At 45.8% G+C, this 9368-nt stretch overlaps 1 protein-coding gene across 1 annotated transcript in view; it reads right to left on the bottom strand.

The window, feature by feature from the left end:
- Positions 1-729: 729 nt before the first annotated feature.
- tp53i11b (tumor protein p53 inducible protein 11b) overlaps positions 730-9368 on the bottom strand; it is a 28089-nt gene continuing 19450 nt past the window's right edge. The window contains exons 3-7 of the mRNA XM_067233874.1: positions 5785-5843; positions 5511-5559; positions 4925-5021; positions 3723-3824; positions 730-3163 (exon numbers count right to left, since the gene is read on the bottom strand). Coding sequence (XP_067089975.1) covers positions 3030-3163; positions 3723-3824; positions 4925-5021; positions 5511-5559; positions 5785-5843 — 441 coding nt within the window. The 3' untranslated portion in view covers positions 730-3029. The remainder of the gene's footprint in view (positions 3164-3722; positions 3825-4924; positions 5022-5510; positions 5560-5784; positions 5844-9368) is intronic.

The raw sequence follows: 9368 nt of genomic DNA, 5'->3' as shown, positions 1-9368 counted from the left end.
TGCAATTTGTTTATTACTTAACCAACACATTCTTGATTGAGGTTATTTCCTAAGTAACTTAATTTAGTATAGTTTGACACACTCGGTTATTAGCGACCAGCCGTCAGAGGTGTGCTGGTGTATATGTACCAGCGGCCGTCCCCCACCCTGGCTTCAGGGCATCCTTGATACGTACACCCAGAAAGTCGTTAAACGGGGCAAAATCCGACACCGAGAAGCGCGTGGGTGGATACGGTTCGCAGCAACAACGAGTCTACTCGTTGAGTATTCTGGGTGGAGATATGTTCATTTGTTCAAGACATAGGTTACTGTTTTAATATATATCTGATATCAAATCATTAAGATCACATTGTCACATAGTTTTGTATGTGCATCTTACAAGGATGTGTTAATCTGGTTCTTTACAATGAATTACCTATGTTTTATATAGACTAATGTGACATCTTTATCACAGAGAATAAAGGGGAATTTGCAGCGCTTATTTGCACACAATTCTGTGGTTATTGTGTGTAATTATCCTTTAATGCCAGTGCCACGGTCTCAGATTCCCATGAGGGACTGTTGGGCACAGCAGCCAGCATGATTTCAAACATGTGTCCCAGTTTCTGGAATGAGGTTCACGGTAGGAAGAACACATTGTAGGACATACAACTCTCTTCAGACAAACAAAAACCGTATGGAGATGAAGAGGAGATACACCAAGTTCCAAAACAACAATGTATTCTTTATTTCAAGCTAAACACTAAAGGTCCAGAACAATATAGTAACTCTTATACAAATATACTAACTTTTTCGAAGTAACAGCTTGAAATACATTGGCCTTGATGAAATTGAGCTCTTGTGAATATGGTTTAGAAGAGGATGTATCTAAGGTGGATTTCTCATCACTGTGAATTACAACAATGACAGTTCTTTAATATCAATGATTTCAGTGAATATTCAAGGGCAATCATTACATTTCAATTCTTAGACCGCAGTCTAATACTTATAGGTTGTATATGTTTAGTCAGTGTTTTGTATTTATTTATCCATTTCATGCATTTGCCAGATACAGTCTACAGTTTTCTGAGTCAAACCTTAGACAGTAGACCACGAGACCATCATACGAGTGAGCTCCAACCCTCCTATCTTAAAATAAAACTCCTCAATCATCTTGAACGTTTCATGAGGCAGATTTTTTGGTTCGTTTTTTTTTGTTAGGTCCATAATTACAATCCCTGTTAGGGCAGAGTAGTAGACCGGGACGCAGCCAATCAGGAGAGCTGAGGCTAATTAAACACTGCAAAAGGATAATCACTACTTTATGCATGCATCAGAGACCTCACCCATGCTTCCCATCTCCTATCTGTACTGAACACACACCGTGAGGAAGGACAACATCTGCCTCCAGTACTGGACTCGTGGAACCACAAAACCACAGCCGGGCAGAACCTGGGACCACTCCCTACTCACAGAGTCATGAACATGGTCATTTACAACAATATGGAGCACACTGAGCTGGTGTTCTCTGTGGAGCTCTTCTTGAAGTGATGCCACAAGCTCAGCCGTATTAGATTCTTGCTATATCTCTGCTTTTACACCATAATGAGAACACATACTTGTTTCTGTGAGAAAACTGCTACTACATAATGCTACAATAAATGTTTGTGCAAAAAGGAACCATCATGCATTCCATTTCCAAATATGTCGATTAACAAGACACACAAAATGTCAAATCAATTAAACGGAATATATTTGGGACAAAACTGTTCAATAAAAACTGACATTAACTTTTGAAAAACATTGACAGTGATGGATGCGTCACGTTCCCTGTTCTGTTCAAAAGAACGTCAAATAGCTTGAAATACACTTTTATTTACATACAATATGTATCAAGATGGTGCTGCTCCTTGTTGGTTGTCCTTTATAGATGTTTTAAGGCAAGGCTACAGATGTGTTGACGGCCTGCTACATTACTGTCGACAACTCAGCTATACAGGCGTCCTCTGCTCTAAACTCACGTCCTCCGTGTCACAAAATAAGTTTACATATCAAGAGCATAAATAATTTACGACGTTAGGGCCTTGCAGGCAAAAAACATGCCTCACAAAAAGGTCATGTGTGCTTTTAGAAAGTAGGACAGAACATATTCTCTATTGGCATTGTTAAATAGACACACATTCCCCAAATTACATATGACCATATCTGCGTATTTGAACAAAAATAACATGTCACCATGACCCATAACTTTGGTGAAAACCCCATAAAGAATACAAATGTTTGTAATCCCTGACTAAGGTTTCCTTCTGTGCTTCAGAGTGTGAGCTCGCTATCAGTAATATGTTTTTCGTCGACACATTTTCCATAAAAGGCATAGCTGAAGCCTTTCTCATGGCTATCGAGTCTGTAACCTCAAATTCTGCTATCAACTTGAGAACTGAGAGAGATACATGCGTGAGAGCACAGATATTCAGGCTTCACTTTAGTGCACAAGAAAAAAAACATCACCGACACCATAACATTGAGCAAAACCAAAAGACAAGTGTTGATCCTGGTCCACATATATGACAAGTCGATCCTATTTAAATGCAATTTTACAAAACAGATCACACTGAATACTGAATCAGAAAGAAAACGACTCAAATTACAGTACATAACACGAGATAGTGTTTCAAATTACTCTGTACATATCAAGTCATGTGACTAGGAGCTACAGGGACAACCTTACTACACATCCTATCAACACTAACCCTCCAACTGCCATCAAAAGCGAGCGAGCGACCCAATTTCTGTCCAATAAAAATTCAGTTCACTTCCACAACAAAGCCATTTCTCATCTCCGTAGAGCCTAGGATGTGAGACTTAGGCTCCCTCTTGTTGTTTGATGTAAGGGGGACTAACGGCTAGGTCCGGTGGGGGTTAGGGCTGGGTGCATACACAGACACGTACATGCACCAAGCCCTGCAACAGTGACATCCAACTCTGACCCACTCCCTCCCCACATCTGTGAGCAGCTGGCCCCTCCCTGGCCCCGGCTTGTGGGCAGGGGTTCAGATCTTCTTGTTCCGGCGGCCCAGGTGGTAGTAGTAGGCCAGGGTGACCACCAGGAAGAGCAGGCGACTGAGGAGGAGGAGGATGGCAGCGTTGGGCAAGGAGCCTATCTCCACCAGGGTGATGGATGTCACTGTAACCACAGTAAAAAAGACAGCTAGTTTTGGATCTCATTTTTGATCCACTGCAGGGTGGATACATGCATATGTTTGTAGCTAATTCTGGTTACATTTATAATTAAGGCATTGATGTTTAACTGCTCACTACCAGAATGGAATGAAATGTGTGATTCTATACATTGACCACTAGAGGGCAGTGTTGGTGCATGCACTGCCTGTAAGTGCAGAGGACTCTTACATTTACCTTTCGTCATTTAACAGATGCTCTTATCCAGAGCGACTTACAGTAAGTACAGGGACATTCCCCCCAAGGCAAGTAGGGTGAAGTGCCTTGCCCAAGGACACAACGTAATTTGGCACAGCCGGGAATCGAACTAGCAACCTTCGGATTACTAGCCCAATTCCCTAACCACTCAGCCACCTGACTCCCACCTGACTCTTTTTATTCTCCTTAAACAACAGAGTGAAAACCAGAGGGTTTCCATTCAACGTTTTCAAAAGTGGCACTGCAATTTTGAAAGGCAGTCTTGACAGCCTTGAAGTCTCACCCCGCCTATCACAACGTCAGCTCACCTAGAAACTGGATGGCAAAGTAGCAGGCCTCGCTCAGTAGAGTCCACTGCATGATAACCTTCTCTGAAGTGTAGAGCCCGTTCCACAAGATGAGAGACAGACCTGGAGGAGCAGAGGACAGAGGTCAGAGGGAGAGACCTGGAGGAGCAGAGGACAGAGGTCAGAGGGACATGTGACAGGCTGAGAGGTGAAGGACTTCTATTTTTAGACGAATTTTCAATCTTTCGCCGACACACGAGGCCGGCTCTGTGGAAATAACCGATAGCCGATTTTGAAAACGTAGTCATCAGGAATTGGAGGCCAGTATCAGAACAGCCGTCTAGTGTTGATCTGCGGTGACATTAGGGTTGTTTGGTTAAAGTAGCACAATAATAACAGAGGAATGGGGCCATCCTCCATATTTACCTTTAGTCATTTAGCAGACGCTCTTATCCAGAGCGACTTACAGTAAGTACAGGGACATTCCCCCCCGAGGCAAGTAGGGTGAAGTGCCTTGCCCAAGGACACAACGTCATTTTGCACAGCCTGGAATCGGACCGGCAACCTTCTGATCACTAGCCCGATTCCCTAACCGCTCAGCCACCTGACTCCCCTATATCCTGAGAGGACACCCCCCCCCCTCCTCCCTAGTACCCCCACACCCCTCAGTATCCTGATCTTTTCCAACCACACATCCGCACACTGACAGGAGAGGGGAATAGCAAACGGGAGGCGGGGGGGAGGAGGGTGTGGCTAACTTGTCAGCATGTCAACTCCTGAACGATGTCGTAGTTTCAACCCGAAACGAATGAAAGCAGCACGGCCCTCTTCCTTCTCCCTTCCTCTCATCTCAAACTCAGAGAGGCAGGCCAGGTATTTTTGTTGCATTGGCCTTATAAAATAATAGTTCCCTTTTTTTGGCAGGAATAAGTAGGATGGAGAGGCAATAATTACAAGCGGCTCTTGCGAGCATCTATTGTCTGCCACTGATGGCAGAAAAATATCAGTGTAATGTGTAATTAAATTAGAGTGGAGCATAGAGCATTTTCATCAAGAGAGATTGTCCTTCTCTCCCACTTGCAAGCCCTCATAAGCATGAGTGTGCACACATGCGCTTCTCCATTGTCCTTCCTCCTATTCCTATCCTTGATTAAAATGTTTACAGCAAGTCAAGTGTAGTGTGTGTGTGTGTGTGTGTGTGAGTGTGTTAGTGTGCCACTCACTGAGCAGTGCGCCCCCATAGAGGCGGATGGAGATGTTGGTAGTGGACAACTCTTCCTCAAACGTCACCTCGTACAGTTGGTTGGGGAAGACCAGGGCCTGTAAGGGGGAGCAGCACCATGTTCACACAACAACAAACCTCTCTGTCCTTCGCAATATCTCCAGTCCTTCAAAACACAGAGCGGATGCTGTCAGCACTGAGCACAAGAAGATAACCTCGTCCTGTTAGCCAGGCCTGCGCTCTGGAAGCCCTCCCACACGGACACACATAGCAGAACCAGACAATGCCTGAACTGTTCCTTCTCCGTGTTCTACAGAGACTTCAGGAGAGGATAGACTGTACTGTATTACACTGTCGGGAGGAACGTTTCCTCGAGGAACACTGCATCCCTCACATCTTGAAAGGGGCTTTTCTCTTTCATAGTCGTTGTACAGTCCGACTCTGGGAGAGCCCCCAGAAACGTGGCGATGCGATGGTGACATTGGGATTCTGTTCAACAGTCATGGTCTAAAAATAGAAGTTGTAAATGGCTGGACTGTCTTCACTACACAGGATATCATGCGTGCAGGCATCTCCGTAGTGCTTACCATCAGGGCCATAACAGTGAAGAGCACCGCTGAGAGGAGGATCCACACCCTGCAGCCAGGGAAGGAGAGAGAGAGAGAGAGAGAGAGAGAGAGAGAGAGAGAGAGAGAGAGAGAGAGAGAGAGAGAGAGACAGAGAGACAGAGAGACAGAGAGAGAGAGAGAGAGAGAGATGGGGGAGGGATAACGATGACAAATTATTCCTTCATCCGTATTTTATGGGAAAATCCTTGCTCCAGTTACAGTTGCTGTTTATAGAGTAGACCAGTCTTCTCACCTCAGACCCAAAGGCTCTCGCAATGCAAACTTGATTTCATTCCCCAGCATCTGACTTATCTGAGAGAGAGAGAGACAGAGAGAGAGAGAGAGACATAGAGAGTGAATGGGAAAGAAAGAGAGAGAGTTGAGGCAGAGAGAGAGAATGAGAGAAAACCAGAGTAGGACAGCTAGTTCTCAAAGGCAAAATGACAATTAATTCCAAGGTTTAGATTACAACAGTGTCATAATAACAGACAGACAGTGTCATTCATTCACGACACCTTATGATCAGTCCATATTAACAGACACGGCCCACGGCCTCTCTCTCTCTCGCTCGCTCTCTCTCTCGCTCTGGTGGCCAAAGAAGAATGATTAAGACGCTTTCTAATTAGGACCCCTTCATGTGCTCATCTTAATCACCCCGCACAGATGGACAAAAAGCAGAAACCCCTTTTGCCACCACACCACACCAGCACCTCCAGTGACGGAAGGATTAATAAAGTATATTTAGCAGAACATTTCACTTAGGCTAAATTAGCTTTAATCACAGCACCCCACAACACACGCTCATCAGTGCTACAGATAAAGAACAGGCCTTGAGGGATACCTCTGCCTGGTCTGACAGTGAAAGCAATGACTGTTGAGATGTTTACATTCAGTTATATTTATCCAACTACTATCAACATATTTATTAGCCTGGTCTTGGAGACGCATTTACTGCATGTGGGCTTTATAGTCAAGTGGTGCATGACCTGCACAGGACCTGGTCTAGAGGAATGCTAGATGCCTGGCAATTTCCTGTGCCTTCCCCACGGTATACTGACATATTCACATGACCTTCTCTCTCTCTGTGTGTGTGTGTGTGTGTGTGTAAACAGCCCCATACTAGATCTTCCCTTCTCCCTCAGACTGAAATAATCGGGCCGACTGGACCTGTAACAGAGAGACTGTCTGCAAGGGCAGCGTAACCAAGGCCAGGAGTGGTGATGTGAGTCAAATACTGTCTCCAAGCCGGCAAAGGACAAACTGAGAGCGCTCGACCCCGGAGCAAGTTCATCACGGTTGCTCCCCTGTTTTCTCCTTTTATTGTGAAAATGAAGAGAAGACTTCTGTGCTCCCCACGCACTGATTTGATCACATGGCTGAGATAGTTGAATAATGTCATTGTAGATGACTTGCTCCCTCGGGCTTCCTCCAAAGCAGTGGCAGTTGAGGCAGCAAAGCAACGAATGACAAAGCTCAATTCATGTTGCGATCAAATCATCGATGAATTGAGAAAGCCTTCTCGTCATTGGTGAAATCTAGCTGTATTATATTGTTAGATAGTGAGAAGATTACTAGGAGTCTGAATTCTGTCGGCCGGCTAGGGTACCTGGGATAGATCTACGCTTCTGTTCTCGGAACTTCAGATATGCGCCATTTGATTTGGGCTGCTGGACAAAGAAGATTTATTGTCGCCAAGACAGCAGGAAGACATCAAACAAACAAACAAACACAAACCCACACAAGGAATTATGTAAAAACGGAACCTGTTTGTTTTAGAGTGGAGAGCACATACAACAAGAGAGAGAGTGGAAGCCCAGTTTTGTGTGTTTGATTTGTGTGCTGCTCTCTCCATTAGATATCTCAGCATCCAATATCTCTTAGGTATTATCGGCCCTGACAACCATGCAGCACAATCATATGAATAGGCCCTCTAAAAAGAAATACATTTCCCTCAGAGATATCAAAGCCTTTTGAGCCCAAACAATAAATTGGCAGATTCCTTTCTTTGCCTGTGGCAGAGGAGCAAAGTCACAATCGTTTGGAAAGTGGTTTTCTGCAAGAGAAGCCTGTGAAATGTCATGGTGAGTGTAGAGAAGAATCGATTCCATATCGATGTAAGGACACTCCCAACGTCCAACACCAAGACATAGAAAAAGATTTCCATTAAGCGATGTGTAAATAAGTGATCCATTATACTATATGTAATTCATTCATCTGATTCCATTCCAATGAAAGGAATAAGCTCAGGATGAGAGAGAAAACAAAGGGATTGACATCATCCTCCTCTGTCCTCAGACTTTTACACCAACAAGTTCATTCTAATCTCATCTCCAGCCCTCTCTGAAACACCTCCCAGCGGCTCCACATCTAGACTCATTTGAAATATCAATCTCAGGCAGACAGAATGCAAACCTGATTCCCCCATGAGCCACTGCTCATGTGGTGAGGATAGTGGGGGGATAAGGTCAAGACGGAGCGTCTGTTTGCATAATGACATTAACCTTTAGCTTGAGCATCCTGGGTTGGCTAGAGGCTTAAGACATCAGAGAAGTGGTCTTCCAGACGGCCTCCGCCCACCCTCCAGCTCTCTCTCGTCATGGCGGCACCGGGTGCAACACCTAACAGGTGCTCGCACAACTCACAGCTGCCTGATGACTCACTGTGAGCCATAGGGCCTCACACAAACGCGCTAGTGTGCGTGCACACGCACGCAAAGGAATTAGTATGAAGAGAGGGTCTGAGGGGTCTGTGTTTTCACTGTTCAAATTTGATTAGAACCTGCTTGCACAGTCCACTTGAACTCCCCAACACCCTAGTCTGTAGTCACATAGCGGGCCTCATACTAGCCAGTGTAGTCACACGAGCCCACTGCAGGGACTTTTGTTTCCATGCCTTCTCTCCTGCATCAATCACCATCTAGCCACTACCAGCTGTGATCATGTGACCTGGTGAATAATGCTCAGCAATGATTCGGGGGGGGGGGGGGTTCTTTTTTCTTTTTCACAGGAACAGTTAAGTGTCTGAGTAAAGGGGGGGCGGGGGGGCTCGATGACTGACATGAGAAATGTTCAACAGGAAGCAGGGCTCTGCCGTGAGACCAGGCTGGCAGGGAGGGAGGGATGGAAGGAAGAAGGGAGGGATGGAAGGAAGAAGGGAGGGGGAGAAACAGGAAAGAGCAGGAAACACACAATGGGGTGGTGAGGAGCGGCGTTACCGGAGCCTCGCCGCCAGCGGCCAGTCATTCAGCCGCTCGTGCCCGCAGACAAAGAGAAGCTTCCAGAGAAGTGTGGTGTAAAGAATGATCCTCTGCATGCACAGAGCACCTCCTCCCAGCTCTGGTTTCTGTCAGCCTGTGATAATACGAGACCTACTGACTGGCATGATCATTAGCCTGAATAATGTGTTCATTTTGCAGACTTGACTTAAAATGAGCCATGTCCAAAGTAACTTACGGTTGGGGGTATTTGGGAGATGGGTTTGAACTCACCACCTCTCCAGTCAAAACCACAGAGCTACACTCCCGTCCAATCATTCCGACAGATGCCAGAAAGATCCATCTTTGGTGCATCTCTGCACCAAGAATGCTAATGTACTGTTCGACTCAAGCAAAGTGGTGGGAAGCTAATGGCCGTATCAACGCACGCTTCACTCCTCCATCCAATGGCTCGAGCCCGCGTGACCCCACTGATGGGTTGGGTCGGTTGATGAGCGAGGCACATGTTGTGGAAGGGCTCCAGGGACACAGGGCACACGTCTGTCCACATGTAGCCTGTGTCGTGGGGAGGGATGGGGGCCCACAGGAAGGTCTGCCTTCCCCGCCCCTCCTCACCCGAGGGA

Source organism: Osmerus mordax, chromosome 4 (assembly GCF_038355195.1).
Source record: "Osmerus mordax isolate fOsmMor3 chromosome 4, fOsmMor3.pri, whole genome shotgun sequence".
Lineage (NCBI taxonomy): Eukaryota > Metazoa > Chordata > Actinopteri > Osmeriformes > Osmeridae > Osmerus > Osmerus mordax.
The sequence above is the reverse complement of the archived record's forward strand: the minus strand, read 5'-3'. Positions and strand labels throughout refer to the sequence as shown.